A 16,095-nucleotide genomic window follows, 5' to 3' on the forward strand; every position below is an offset into this window, starting at 1 on the left:
AGACACAACACACAGTGTATTAGTTGGGGAAACATCCATACTAGATCTATGTCTGTTCTCCAGTTACCCCCTGTAGACACAACACACAGTGTATTAGTTGGGGAAACATCCATACTAGATCTATGTCTGTTCTCCAGTTACCCCCACGTAGACACAACACACAGTGTATTAGTTGGGGAAACATCCATACTAGATCTATGTCTGTTCTCCAGTTACCCCCCTGTAGACACAACACACAGTGTATTAGTTGGGGAAACATCCATACTAGATCTATGTCTGTTCTCCAGTTACCCCCCCTGTAGACACAACACACAGTGTATTAGTTGGGGAAACATCCATACTAGATCTATGTCTGTTCTCCAGTTACCCCCCTGTAGACACAACACACAGTGTATTAGTTGAAACATCCATACTAGATCTATGTCTGTTCTCCAGTTACCCCCCTGTAGACACAACACACAGTGTATTAGTTGGGGAAACATCCATACTAGATCTATGTCTGTTCTCCAGTTACCCCCCTGTAGACACAACACACAGTGTATTAGTTGGGGAAACATCCATACTAGATCTATGTCTGTTCTCCAGTTACCCCCCTGTAGACACAACACACAGTGTATTAGTTGGGGAAACATCCATACTAGATCTATGTCTGTTCTCCAGTTACCCCCCTGTAGACACAACACACAGTGTATTAGTTGGGGAAACATCCATACTAGATCTATGTCTGTTCTCCAGTTACCCCCTGTAGACACAACACACAGTGTATTAGTTGGGGAAACATCCATACTAGATCTATGTCTGTTCTCCAGTTACCCCCTGTAGACACAACACACAGTGTATTAGTTGGGAAACATCCATACTAGATCTATGTCTGTTCTCCAGTTACCCCCTGTAGACACAACACACAGTGTATTAGTTGGGGAAACATCCATACTAGATCTATGTCTGTTCTCCAGTTACCCCCTGTAGACACAACACACAGTGTATTAGTTGGGGAAACATCCATACTAGATCTATGTCTGTTCTCCAGTTACCCCCCTGTAGACACAACACACAGTGTATTAGTTGGGGAAACATCCATACTAGATCTATGTCTGTTCTCCAGTTACCCCCTGTAGACACAACACACAGTGTATTAGTTGGGGAAACATCCATACTAGATCTATGTCTGTTCTCCAGTTACCCCCCTGTAGACACAACACACAGTGTATTAGTTGGGGAAACATCCATACTAGATCTATGTCTGTTCTCCAGTTACCCCCCCTGTAGACACAACACACAGTGTATTAGTTGGGGAAACATCCATACTAGATCTATGTCTGTTCTCCAGTTACCCCCCTGTAGACACAACACACAGTGTATTAGTTGGGGAAACATCCATACTAGATCTATGTCTGTTCTCCAGTTACCCCCTGTAGACACAACACACAGTGTATTAGTTGGGGAAACATCCATACTAGATCTATGTCTGTTCTCCAGTTACCCCCCTGTAGACACAACACACAGTGTATTAGTTGGGGAAACATCCATACTAGATCTATGTCTGTTCTCCAGTTACCCTGTAGACACAACACACAGTGTATTAGTTGGGGAAACATCCATACTAGATCTATGTCTGTTCTCCAGTTACCCTGTAGACACAACACACAGTGTATTAGTTGGGGAAACATCCATACTAGATCTATGTCTGTTCTCCAGTTACCCCTGTAGACACAACACACAGTGTATTAGTTGGGGAAACATCCATACTAGATCTATGTCTGTTCTCCAGTTACCCTGTAGACACAACACACAGTGTATTAGTTGGGGAAACATCCATACTAGATCTATGTCTGTTCTCCAGTTACCCCTGTAGACACAACACACAGTGTATTAGTTGGGGAAACATCCATACTAGATCTATGTCTGTTCTCCAGTTACCCCCCTGTAGACACAACACACAGTGTATTAGTTGGGGAAACATCCATACTAGATCTATGTGTGTTCTCCAGCTCTTCTTTTAATCCTTGCCTCTTCCTGTATTTCTCACCACATCCTGCTCCGGCTCAGGATGGTAGGAACTGCAGGAGCTTGTTACAGGATGAGGTCCCAAATAGCTCCCTATATAGTGCACTCCTTATGCAGGCCCTGATCAAACGTAGTACACTATGTAGGGAATAGGGTGTCGTTTGGGATGCAGCCAGTGTTCATGTTGATCATTATTCTGCGTAGTATTGAGAGGCGTAGGAGGGAGAGCTACAGAGATGGAGAGCACTCACTCATCCCTCATCAGGTGACTCAAACATAGAGGGCAGAGGGCAGAGGTCAGCGTGGAAACACACTTCTCCAGGCTTTCTTTCCTCTGGTTCGCTCACTCGCTCTTGCTTTCTTTTCATCTCGCTTTTGACTTCCATCTAACTTTCTTTGGTTTCTTTCTTTCTCTTGATTATTTTAAAATACTCTTCGGATCTGCACAAAGAGAAGGGGAAGTTAGCATGATCTCTCTCTCACTCTCTCTTTCCTTCCTTTCACTCTCCTTTACTCCATCCCTCACTCCGTTCAAGCCTACAGGTGAAAGGTCATGCCAGCTCCTCACACACAGACAGACAGACAGACAGACAGACAGACAGACAGACGTCTCAGATTGCACTTGTTTATCGTGAACATCACTGTTCCTCTCTCTCTCTTTCTTTCTCTCTTTTTCTCACTCTCTTTTACTCTCCCTCTCTCTCCTTCACCTCCTCTCTCCTTCACCTCCTCTCTCCTGCACTCTCTCCTCCTCCTCTCTCCTGCACCTCCTCTCTCCTGCACCTCCTCTCTCCTGCACCTCCTCTCTCCTCCTCTCACCTCCCTCTCTTTCACCTCTCTCATCACACCTTCCTCTCTCCTTCTCCTCTCTACATCTCAATAGGTCCTCTCCGGTGCGCTGGTCAAATAAAGTGATAGGGGTGTCAGTAATTCCAGTGATGTCATTGGGCCATTACAATCATCATGTAATAGTAGACAGGAGAAGGGAGGGGAAGAGATTGAACAGACTACAGAGAGGAGGAAGGAGGACAGGAGGAGATTGAATAGACTACAGAGAGGAGGAAGGAGGAGAGGAGGAGATTGAATAGACTACAGAGAGGAGGAAGGAGGAGAGGAGGAGATTGAATAGACTACAGAGAGGAGGAAGGAGGAGAGGAGGAGATTGAATAGACTACAGAGAGGAGGAAGGAGGAGAGGAGGAGATTGAATAGACTACAGAGAGGAGGAAGGAGGAGAGGAGGAGATTGAATAGACTACAGAGAGGAGGAAGGAGGGAGAGGAGGAGATTGAATAGACTACAGAGAGGAGGAAGGAGTAGAGGAGGAGATTGAATAGACTACAGAGAGGAGGAAGGAGGAGAGGAGGAGATTGAACAGACTACAGAGAGGAGGAAGGAGGAGAGGAGGAGATTGAACAGACTACAGAGAGGGGAGGGAAGGAGGAGAGGAGGAGATTGAATAGACTACAGAGAGGAGGAAGGAGGAGAGGAGGAGATTGAATAGACTACAGAGAGGAGGAAGGAGGAGATTGAATAGACTACAGGAAGGAGGAGAGGAGGAGATTGAATAGACTACAGAGAGGAGGAAGGAGGAGAGGAGGAGATTGAATAGACTACAGAGAGGAGGAAGGAGGAGAGGAGGAGATTGAATAGACTACAGAGAGGAGGAAGGAGGAGAGGAGGAGATTGAACAGACTACAGAGAGGAGGAAGGAGGAGAGGAGGAGATTGAATAGACTACAGAGAGGAGGAAGGAGGAGAGGAGGAGATTGAATAGACTACAGAGAGGAGGAAGGAGGAGAGGAGGAGATTGAATAGACTACAGAGAGGAGGAAGGAGGAGAGGAGGAGATTGAACAGACTACAGAGAGGAGGAAGGAGGAGAGGAGGAGATTGAATAGACTACAGAGAGGAGGAAGGAGGAGAGGAGGAGATTGAATAGACTACAGAGAGGAGGAAGGAGGAGAGGAGGAGATTGAATAGACTACAGAGAGGAGGAAGGAGGAGAGGAGGAGATTGAATAGACTACAGAGAGGAGGAAGGAGGAGAGGAGGAGATTGAACAGACTACAGAGAGGAGGAAGGAGGGAGAGGAGGAGATTGAATAGACTACAGAGAGGGAGGAAGGAGGACAGGAGGAGATTGAATAGACTACAGAGAGGAGGAAGGAGGAGAGGAGGAGATTGAATAGACTACAGAGAGGAGGAAGGAGGAGAGGAGGAGATTGAATAGACTACAGAGAGGAGGAAGGAGGAGAGGAGGAGATTGAATAGACTACAGAGAGGAGGAAGGAGGAGAGGAGGAGATTGAACAGACTACAGAGAGGAGGAAGGAGGACAGGAGGAGATTGAATAGACTACAGAGAGGGAGGAAGGAGGAGAGGAGGAGATTGAAACAGACTACAGAGAGAGGAGGAAGGAGGAGAGGAAGAGATTGAATAGACTACAGAGAGGAGGAGGAAGGAGGAGAGGAGGAGATTGAATAGACTACAGAGAGGAGGAGGGAGGAGGAGATTGAATAGACTACAGAGAGGAGGAAGGAGGAGAGGAGGAGATTGAATAGACTACAGAGAGGAGGGAGGAGAGGAGGAGATTGAATAGACTACAGAGAGGAGGAAGGAGGAGAGGAGGAGATTGAATAGACTACAGAGAGGAGGAAGGAGGGAGAGGAGGAGATTGGAATAGACTACAGAGAGGAGGAAGGAGGAGAGGAGGAGATTGAACAGACTACAGAGAGGGAGGAAGGAGGGAGAGGAGGAGATTGAATAGACTACAGAGAGGAGGAAGGAGGACAGGAGGAGATTGAATAGACTACAGAGAGGAGGAAGGAGGGAGAGGAGGAGATTGAATAGACTACAGAGAGGAGGAAGGAGGAGAGGAGGAGATTGAATAGACTACAGAGAGGAGGAAGGAGGAGAGGAGGAGATTGAATAGACTACAGAGAGGAGGAAGGAGGAGAGGAGGAGATTGAACAGACTACAGAGAGGAGGAAGGAGGACAGGAGGAGATTGAATAGACTACAGAGAGGGAGGAAGGAGGAGAGGAGGAGATTGAACAGACTACAGAGAGGAGGAAGGAGGAGAGGAAGAGATTGAATAGACTACAGAGAGGAGGAGGAAGGAGGAGAGGAGGAGATTGAATAGACTACAGAGAGGAGGAGGAAGGAGGAGAGGAGGAGATTGAATAGACTACAGAGAGGAGGAAGGAGGAGAGGAGGAGATTGAATAGACTACAGAGAGGAGGGAGGAGAGGAGGAGATTGAATAGACTACAGAGAGGAGGAAGGAGGAGAGGAGGAGATTGAATAGACTACAGAGAGGAGGAAGGAGAGAGGGAGGAGATTGAATAGACTACAGAGAGGGAGGAAGGAGGAGAGGAGGAGATTGAATAGACTACAGAGAGGAGGAAGGAGGAGAGGATGAGATTGAATAGACTACAGAGAGGAGGAGAGGAGGAGATTGAATAGACTACAGAGAGGAGGAAGGAGGAGAGGATGAGATTGAATAGACTACAGAGAGGAGGAAGGAGGAGATTGAACAGACTACAGAGAGGAGGAAGGAGGAGAGGAGGAGGGTTTAATGAAGCTAGGTACTGCAACACCTGGGCTCTCTCCTATCTAAACCCTTACCTCTCTCTCTAACACACACATGTACGCACTCCACACACACACACACACACACACACACACACACATTTGGTATTTGGTATTTATTAGGATCCCCATTAGCCTCTGTAAAAGCATCAGCTACTCTTCCTGGGGTCCACATGAAACATGACAGTCCAAATTACACACCCACAATATCTAGTTCTAATACATAGTACAGTCCAAATTACACACCCACAATATCTAGTTCTAATACATAGTACAGTCCAAATTACACACCCACAATATATAGTTCTAATACATAGTACAGTCCAAATTACACACCCACAATATCTAGTTCTAATACATAGTACAGTCCAAATTACACACCCACAATATCTAGTTCTAATACATAGTACAGTCCAAATTACACACCCACAATATCTAGTTCTAATACATAGTACAGTCCAAATTACACACCCACAATATCTAGTTCTAATACATAGTACAGTCCAAATTACACACCCACAATATCTAGTTCTAATACATAGTACAGTCCAAATTACACACCCTCTGGTTTGTTATGAGGAGATTATGAATTGATGAACTTGAATCCTATTGTGTTCTGATCAAGAAAACAAGGGAGAGAGAGAGAGAGAGGTTACCAGAGATGTGTGTGTGTGTGTTGATTATTCAATATTTGAAGATTCTCCCTGGGGGATATTTCCACATCCCCACGAGGACATAGGCTATTTTAAGCTTAGGGGTTAGGGGTTATGGTTTTGCCGCTTTAAAGCTAATTTCCTGCCATTCTACACATTTTTGCCATGACTAATGAATGCTGTGTCCTTTTGCTCAAACATAATAATTAAATCTATACTGCTAAATTCATTGTTTTGGGAATTTTCAGTTCTCCCTGACTGTCTAGCTTATATTTAGGTGATTGTTAATTCTAAAAGATTGTTATTGAAAAAATATATACAGTGGGGAAAAAAAGTATTTAGTCAGCCACCAATTGTGCAAGTTCTCCCACTTAAAAAGATGGAGAGGCCTGTAATTTTCATCATAGGTACACGTCAACTATGACAGACAAAATGAGAAAAAAATATCCAGAAAATCACATTGTAGGATTTTTAATGAATTTATTTGCAAATTATGGTGGAAAATAAGTATTTGGTCAATAAAAAAGTTTCTCAATACTTTGTTATATACCCTTTGTTGGCAATGACACAGGTCAAACGTTTTCTGTAAGTCTTCACAAGGTTTTCACACACTGTTGCTGGTATTTTAGCCCATTCCTCCATGCAGATCTCCTCTAGAGCAGTGATGTTTTGGGGCTGTCGCTGGAGCAACACGGACTTTCAACTCCCTCCAAAGATTTTCTATGGGGTTGAGATCTGGAGACTGGCTAGGCCACTCCAGGACCTTGAAATGCTTCTTACGAAGCCACTCCTTCGTTGCCCGGCGGTGTGTTTGGGATCATTGTCATGCTGAAAGACCCAGCCACGTTTCATCTTCAATGCCCTTGCTGATGGAAGGAGGTTTTCACTCAAAATCTCACGATACATGGCCCCATTCATTCTTTCCTTTAACGGATCAGTCGTCCTGGTCCCTTTGCAGAAAAAACAGCCCCAAAGCATGATGTTTCCACCCCCATGCTTCACAGTAGGTATGGTGTTCTTTGGATGCAACTCAGCATTCTTTGTCCTCCAAACACGACGAGTTGAGTTTTTACCAAGAAGTTATATTTTGGTTTCATCTGACCATATAACATTCTCCCAATCCTCTTCTGGATCATCCAAATGCACACTAGCAAACTTCAGACGGGCCTGGACATGTACTGGCTTAAGCAGGGGGACACATCTGGCACTGCTGGATTTGAGTCCCTGGCGGCGTAGTGTGTTACTGATGGTAGGCTTTGTTACTTTGGTCCCAGCTCTCTGCAGGTCATTCACTAGGTCCCCCCGTGTGGTTCTGGGATTTTTGCTCACCGTTCTTGTGATCATTCTGACCCCACGGGGTGAGATCTTGCGTGGAGCCCCAGATCGAGGGAGATTATCAGTGGTCTTGTATGTCTTCCATTTCCCTAATAATTGCTCCCACAGTTGATTTCTTCAAACCAAGCTGCTTACCTATTGCAGATGCAGTCTTCCCAGCCTGGTGCAGGTCTACAATTTTGTTTCTGGTGTCCTTTGACAGCTCTTTGGTCTTGGCCATAGTGGAGTTTGGAGTGTGACTGTTTGAGGTTGTGGACAGGTGTCTTTTATACTGATAACAAGTTCAAACAGGTGCCATTAATACAGGTAACGAGTGGAGGACAGAGGAGCCTCTTAAAGAAGAAGTTACAGGTCTGTGAGAGCCAGAAATCTTGCTTGTTTGTAGGTGACCAAATACTTATTTTCCACCATAATTTGCATAAAAAATCATAAAAAATCCTACAATGTGATTTTCTAGATTTGTTTTCCTCAATTTGTCTGTCATAGTTGACGTGTACCTATGATGAAAATTACAGGCCTCTCTCATCTTTTTAAGTGGGAGAACATGCACAATTGGTGGCTGACTAAATACTTTTTTTCCCCCACTGTATATATCCATGATCTTTTCTACATACTTTATATCTGTTGTTTAAGGTGACACTGAAAGCATTTTACCATCCCCAAAATGTATAGAAAAACATAAAAATACAATGATGTCAGAACAATCCCTGTAATGGAGAGATTTGGCAGTATGACTGGGAGGGTTTATCAGTATCTAGCATAGAGCAGGAGGGGACACACATTATCATCACCAGTCTCTAAATGAGCGTTTAGCGTGTTGGATTAATGGCAGTGGGTGCTGGGCTGAAGCTCTCCCCTCTCTGCCTCTCTCTCTCTCTCTCTCTGCCTCTCTCTCTCGCCCTCTCTCTCTCTCTCTCTCTCTCTCTCTGCCTCTCTCTCTTGCCTCTCTCTCTCTCTCTCTCTCTCTCTGCCTCTCTCTCTCTCTCTGCCTCTCTCTCTCTCTCTCTCTCTCTGCCTCTCTCTCTCTCCTCTCCTCTCTCTCTCTCTCTCTCTCTCTCTGCCTCTCTCTCTCTCTCTGCCTCTCTCTCTCTCTCTCCTCTCTCTCTCTCTCTCTCTCTCTCTCCCTCTTCTCTCTGCCTCTCTCTCTCTCTCTCTCTCTCTCTCTCTCTCCTCTCTTTCTTTCTGCTCTCTCTCTCTCTCTCTCTCTCTCTCTCTCTCTTTCTCGTTCTCAGCTCTCTGCACCTCATTGGTTTAAATCAAGAAGGCCTGTGACCTTTGTTTCATGTATTAAAGGAGAATGAGTCTAATCAGCCAATTCAAAGTGATAACTTATGCACAGTAGAAATAATGGAACGGAGGGAGGGGCTGGAGGGTGGGTAGGTGGAGGGTGTGAGAGAGAGAGAGAGTGACTGAATGAGAGACAGAGGCAGAGAGAGTGACTGAATGAGAGACTGAGGCATAGAGAGAGACTGAATCAGAGACGGAGGCAGAGAGAGTGACTGAATGAGAGACGGAGGCAGAGAGAGGGACTGAATCAGAGACGGAGGCAGAGAGTGACTGAATCAGAGACGGAGGCAGAGAGAGTGACTGAATGAGAGACGGAGGCAGAGAGAGTGACTGAATCAGAGACGGAAGCAGAGAGAGTGACTGAATCAGAGACGGAGGCAGAGAGTGACTGAATAAGAGACGGAGGCAGAGAGAGTGACTGAATCAGGGACGGAGGCAGAGAGAGAGTGACTGAATGAGAGAGCGGAGGCAGAGAGAGAGTGACTGAATCAGGGGGCGGAGGCAGAGAGAGTGACTGAATGAGAGACGGAGGCAGAGAGAGTGACTGAATGAGAGACGGAGGCAGAGAGTGAGAGCGTGTGTGTCTATGTGTCTCTGTGTGTGTTGGTTAGCTCTGTTAGCATGTCTGTTAGCATGTCCATGTCCTACACAGATGTCTGCTCTAGTACATAGGTACTACAGAGCTGCACTGATCCAGCACCGCACAGCCCCACAGCATGTCTTGTTCTTCTGGTTTAGTTATCTAGAACAGCCGTACAAACAGACCTACATCTACTGTTGTGATCTCTCTCTAAATAACTCTCTCCTCGCTCAGCTGTCCTCCAGTCGTCATACCTCCTGTCACATGTGGAACCATGATCTCTCTCTCTCTAAATAGGTATCTCTCTCTCTCCCTCCCTTCTCTCCTCAGCTATCTTCCTGGGGTCCTTCAGGATACCTTACCAGGAGATCAGACGGAGCCATCCTAGAGGTCGACGAGGAACAGCTCACCGAACCCATGATCCAGGTAACCATGACCTCTGACCTCTACTATCATAACGCTGTGGTCCATGTAGCCATGACCTCTGACCTGTACTATCATAACGCTGTGGTCCATGTAACCATGACCTCTGACCTCTACTATCATAACTCTGTGGTTCAGGGATACATAACGATGAGAGAGACAGACACAGTTTCATAATAACAGGCCAAACAAAGTCAGCAGCCACTGTGAGACAGACAGACAGACAGACAGACAGACAGACAGACAGACAGACAGTCCAGTCTTGGTATTTCTCTGCCATATAATGAACAGACCACTAGCTGTTCAGAGAAAAGCTGGTTGAGAGGAGAGGAGAGGAGAGGAGAGGAGAGGAGAGGAGAGGAGAGGAGAGGAGAGGAGAGGAGAGGAGAGGAGAGAATAAAAGGTTGTCATTCCTCCTCTTGTCTTTACCATTTCACCATCTCTCCTGGTGACACAGACGCACACCGTGCTGCCTGCGCTGCCCTCAGCCCTTCCTTCCTGTCTGTGTGTCGTGCCTCATCAGAGCAGCATGGCAGGTGGTGTGTGTGACTAGATGGTAGCATCCTGTAGGGCCTCTCTCCCAGGTCTGTCGTCTGGTCTGTTGTGTTGTCTCCACGGCCCTCATTCATACGAGTCCTGCTATGTGGAATAGCAATGCTCCAGGTTCCTTAACTACTAACTTGCCTATACAGAGTGGTACAGACACACACTAACACACACACTAACACACACACACACACACACACACACACACACACACACACACACACACACACAATGAAATAAACAGAGATGCATTGGGAAATGAAAGCTTCCAAAAAAGTACTTAAAATATATTTAACCTACTAGAACAGTTTTCTGATTTGTCCTCGATTATCTTGATTGAGGTTATTCACATCTTTTCTAAATCTGTGTTAAAGTTTTACAAATGAAATAAAGAAGGACCTGGCCTAATTTAAAGGTGACACTGTTATAATTGCTCTTGAAAAAGTCCTGAACATTATGTTCCTTTTATAATGGCTCAGTTTAAAACTCCAATGAATTTGAAACTTAACATTTATTTATTTATTCTATACCTCTTCTCCTCTCTCTCTCTCTCTCTCTCTCTCTCTCTCTCTCTCTCTCTCTCTCTCTCTCTCTCTCTCTCTCTCTCTCTCTCTCTCTCTCTCTCTCTCTCTCTCCCCCCCTCTCTCTCTCTCCACCACTCCATCTCTCTCTCTATTTATCTCTCTCTCTCTCTCTCTCTCTCTCTCTCTCTCTCTCTCTCTCTCTCTCTCTCTCCCCCCCCCTCTCTCTCTCTCCATCCCCTCCGTCCCTCTATCTCTCCACCACCCATCTCTCTCTCTCTCTCTCCAGAATTTGGTAAAACACCTTCCTGAGCAGGAGCAGCTGAATGCGTTAATGAAGTATCAGAATGACTACAACAGTCTATCTGAGCCGGAGCAGTTTGGAGTGGTGGTGGGTATCTATACACACACACACACACACACACACACACACACACACACACACACACAGACACACACGCACACACACACACACACAGACACAGACACAGATACACTACCTGTCAAATGTTTTAGAACACCTACTCATTCCAGGAGTTTTCTTTATTTTTACTATTTTCTACATTGTAGAATAATAGTGAAGACATCAAAACTATGAAATAACACATATGTAATCACGTAGTAACCCAAGAAGTGTTAAACAAATCAAAATATATTTTATATTTGAGATTATTCAAATAGCCACCCTTTGCCTTGATGACAGCTTTGCATACTCTTGGCATTCTCTCAACCAGCTTCATGAGGTAGTCACCTGGAATGCATTTCAATTAACAGCTGTGCGTTCTTAAAAGTTAATTTGTAGAATTTCTTTCCTTCTTAATGTGTTTGAGCCAATCAGTTGTGTTGAGACAAGGCAGGGGTGGTATACAGAAGATCGCCCTATTTGGTAAAAGACCAAGTCCATATTATGGCAAGAACAGCTCAAATAAGCAAAGAGAAAGCGACAGTCCATCATTACTTTAAGACATGAAGATCAGTCAATCCGGAACATTTCAAGAACTTTGAACGTTTCTTCAAGTGCAGTCGCAAAAACCATCAAGCGCTATGATGAAACTGGCTCTCATGAGGACCGCCACAGGAAAGGAAGACCCAGAGTTACCTCTGCTGCAGAGGATAAGTTCATTAGAGTTAACTGCACCTCAGATTGCAGCCCAAATAAATGCTTCACAGAGTTCAAGTAACAGACACATCTCAACATCAACTGTTCAGAGGAGACTGTGTGAATCAGGCCTTCATGGTCGAATTGCTGCATAGAAATCACTACTAAAGGACACCAATAAGAAGAAGATGGACAATGGACATTAGACTGGTGGAAATCTGTCCTTTGGTCTGATGATTCCAAATTTGAGATTGTTGGTTCCAACCGCTCTGTTTTTGTGAGACGCAGAGTAGGTGAACTGATGATCTCCGCATGTGTGGTTCCCACCGTAAAGCATGGAGGAGGAGGTGTGATGGTGTGGGGGGGTGCTTTGGTGGTGACACTGTCGGTGATTTATTTAGAATTAAGGCACACTTAACCAGCATGGCTACCACAGCATTCTGCAGCGATACACAATCCCATCTGGTTTGGGCTTAGTGGGACTTTCATTTGTTTTTCAACAGGACAATGACCCAACACACCTCCAGGCTGTGTAAGGGCTATTTTACCACGAAGGAGAGTGATGGAGTGCCGCATCAGATGGCCTGGCCTCCACAATCCCCCGACCTCAACCCAATTGAGATGGTTTGGGATGAGTCGGACCACAGAGTGAAAGAAAAGCAGCCAAGAAGTGCTCAGCATATGTGGGAACTCCTTCAAGACTGTTGGAAAAGCATTCCTCATGAAGCTGGTAGAGAGTGTGCAAAGCTGTCATCAAGGCAAAGGGTGGCTACTTTGAAGAATCTCAAATATAAAATATATTTTGATTTGTTTAACACTTTTTTGGTTATACATGATTCCATATGTGTTATTTCATAGTTCTGATGTCTTCACTATTATTCTACAATGTAGAAAATAGTCAAAATAAAGAAAAACCCTGGAATGAGTAGGTGTGTCCAAACATTTGACTGTTACTGTACACACAGACACACAAACACAAACACACACACACACACACAGACACACACACACACACACACACACAGATACCACAGTGAATCACCGACAAGTTCGCCGCTGCGGCGGCCGGACAGCGTTGAGCGTTCCGTCTGTCTGAGACGGGCTCAGCAGCCGATTGGTTATTTATTCCACGATGGCCACCAGCTGGCATTAGCAAGGCTACCCACAAATCACTGCTTCGAACACACGAAACACTGACACATAATCTTTAAATGGGTGTAGACATGGACATGGTGGTGGAGGAGGAGAGGAGGGGGAGTGGAGGAGAGGGAAGGAGGAGAGGTGTGGAGGGAGGAGGAGAGGAGAGGAGGGGGAGGGAGGAGAGGGAAGGAGGAGAGGTGTGGAGGGGAGGAGGAGGGGAGGAGAGGAGAGGGTGGAGGGAGGAGAGGGGAGGAGGAAGGGGGAGGAGAGGAGAGGGAGGAGGAGAGGAGAGGGGAGGAGGAAGGGAGGAGAGGGGAGGAGGAGAGTAGAGGGTGGAGGAAGGGGAGGAGGGTGTGGAGGAGAGAGGAGTAGAGGGGTGGGAAGAGACCAGGAAGGGAGTTCTAGTCTACATACTGCTAGAGGTTCATGTGGTTCATGTTATGATGTTCATATTGTGTCCTATACTTTGGACAGGAGGAAGGAGAGGAGAGGGGAGGAGAAGGGGAGGAGAGGTGAGAGGAGGAGGAGAGTAGAGGAGAGAGGGAGGGTGGAGGGGAGGAGAGGGGAGGAGGGGAGGAGAGGTGTGGAGGGGAGGAGAGGGGTGGAAGAGACCAGGAAGGAGTTCTAGTCTACATACTGCTAGAGGTTCATGTGGTTCATGTTATGATGTTCATATTGTGTCCTATACTTTGGACAGGAGGAAGGAGAGAGAGGGGAGGAGAGGGAGGAGGAGAGGAGAGAGGAGGAGAGTAGAGGAGAGAGGAGGGGTGGAGGGGAGGAGAGGGAGGAGGGGAGGAGAGGTGTGAGGGGAGGAGAGGGGTGGAAGAGACCAGGAAGGAGTTCTAGTCTACATACTGCTAGAGGTTCATGTGGTTCATGTTATGATGTTCATATTGTGTCCTATACTTTGGACAGGAGGAAGGAGAGGAGAGAGGAGGAGAGGGGGAGGAGAGGTGAGGAGGAGAGGAGAGGAGAGGAGGAGAGTAGAGGAGAGGGAGGGGTGGAGGGGAGGAGAGGGGAGGAGGGGAGGGAGAGGTGTGGAGGGAGGAGAGGGGTGGAAGAGACCAGGAGGGAGTTCTAGTCTACATACTGCTAGAGGTTCATGTGGTTCATGTTATGATGTTCATATTGTGTCCTATACTTTGGACAGGAGGAAGGAGAGGAGAGGGGAGGAGAGGGGAGGAGAGGTGAGAGGAGAGGAGAGGAGGAGAGTAGAGGAGAGGGGAGGGGGTGGAGGGGAGGAGAGGGGAGGAGGGGAGGAGAGGTGTGGAGGGGAGGAGAGGGGTGGAAGAGACCAGGAGGGAGTTCTAGTCTACATACTGCTAGAGGTTCATGTGGTTCATGTTATGATGTTCATATTGTGTCCTATACTTTGGGAAATATGTGTTGTTGATGATTCTGCTGAAAAACTACATTCCCCAAGACAATTATCCAGTGGATAGTCAAGTTTTCAACTACTAGGCCCAGTGGCTATCAGGATAGCAACCAAGTCCCATAAACACACTGCTATCTGTGAGAGAGACAGTGTGTGTTCTAGTTATGTATTAGAGACAGTGTGTTCTAGTTATGTATTAGAGACAGTGTGTTCTAGTTATGTATTAGAGACAGTGTGTGTTCTAGTTATGTATTAGAGACAGTGTGTTCTAGTTATGTATTAGAGACAGTGTGTTCTAGTTATGTATTAGAGACAGTGTGTGTTCTAGTTATGTATTAGAGACAGTGTGTTCTAGTTATGTATTAGAGACAGGTGTGTTCTAGTTATGTATTAGAGACAGTGTGTTCTAGTTATGTATTAGAGACAGTGTGTGTTCTAGTTATGTATTAGAGACAGTGTGTGTTCTAGTTATGTATTAGAGACAGTGTGTGTTCTAGTTATGTATTAGAGACAGTGTGTGTTCTAGTTATGTATTAGAGACAGTGTGTTCTAGTTATGTATTAGAGACAGTGTGTTCTAGTTATGTATTAGAGACAGTGTGTGTTCTAGTTATGTATTAGAGACAGTGTGTGTTCTAGTTATGTATTAGAGACAGTGTGTTCTAGTTATGTATTAGAGACAGTGTGTGTTCTAGTTATGTATTAGAGACAGTGTGTGTTCTAGTTATGTATTAGAGACAGTGTGTTCTAGTTATGTATTAGAGACAGTGTGTGTTCTAGTTATGTATTAGAGACAGTGTGTTCTAGTTATGTATTAGAGACAGTGTGTTCTAGTTATGTATTAGAGACAGTGTGTGTTCTAGTTATGTATTAGAGACAGTGTGTTCTAGTTATGTATTAGAGACAGTGTGTTCTAGTTATGTATTAGAGACAGTGTGTGTTCTAGTTATGTATTAGAGACAGTGTGTTCTAGTTATGTATTAGAGACAGTGTGTGTTCTAGTTATGTATTAGAGACAGTGTGTGTTCTAGTTATGTATTAGAGACAGTGTGTTCTAGTTATGTATTAGAGACAGTGTGTGTTCTAGTTATGTATTAGAGACAGTGTGTGTTCTAGTTATGTATTAGAGACAGTGTGTGTTCTAGTTATGTATTAGAGACAGTGTGTGTTCTAGTTATGTATTAGAGACAGTGTGTGTTCTAGTTATGTATTAGAGACAGTGTGTGTTCTAGTTATGTATTAGAGACAGTGTGTTTCTAGTTATGTATTAGAGACAGTGTGTTCTAGTTATGTATTAGAGACAGTGTGTGTTCTAGTTATGTATTAGAGACAGTGTGTTCTAGTTATGTATTAGAGACAGTGTGTGTTCTAGTTATGTATTAGAGACAGTGTGTTCTAGTTATGTATTAGAGACAGTGTGTTCTAGTTATGTATTAGAGACAGTGTGTTCTAGTTATGTATTAGAGACAGTGTGTGTTCTAGTTATGTATTAGAGACAGTGTGTTCTAGTTATGTATTAGAGACAGTGTGTTCTAGTTATGTATT

General features: G+C 45.2%; 1 protein-coding gene and 1 long non-coding RNA gene across 2 annotated transcripts in view; both read left to right on the forward strand.

Annotated features, from left to right (window-relative positions):
* The window catches only part of LOC123489287, a 15,180-nt gene extending 5,357 nt beyond the window's left edge, over window positions 1–9,823 (forward strand). Inside the window, exon 3 of the long non-coding RNA XR_006660524.1 lies at window positions 9,778–9,823. This is a non-coding gene — a long non-coding RNA (uncharacterized LOC123489287). The remainder of the gene's footprint in view (window positions 1–9,777) is intronic.
* A 10-nt stretch (window positions 9,824–9,833) lies between these two features.
* Window positions 9,834–16,095, forward strand: part of LOC123489286 (protein diaphanous homolog 3-like) — a gene marked incomplete at its 3' end in the record, with an annotated part of 32,650 nt that continues 26,388 nt past the window's right edge. The window contains exons 1-2 of the mRNA XM_045219983.1: window positions 9,834–9,873; window positions 11,227–11,328. Of these exons, the coding sequence (XP_045075918.1) occupies window positions 9,865–9,873; window positions 11,227–11,328 (111 nt within the window). The remainder of the gene's footprint in view (window positions 9,874–11,226; window positions 11,329–16,095) is intronic.

Source organism: Coregonus clupeaformis, unplaced genomic scaffold (assembly GCF_020615455.1).
Source record: "Coregonus clupeaformis isolate EN_2021a unplaced genomic scaffold, ASM2061545v1 scaf2962, whole genome shotgun sequence".
Taxonomy (NCBI): Eukaryota; Metazoa; Chordata; class Actinopteri; order Salmoniformes; family Salmonidae; genus Coregonus; species Coregonus clupeaformis.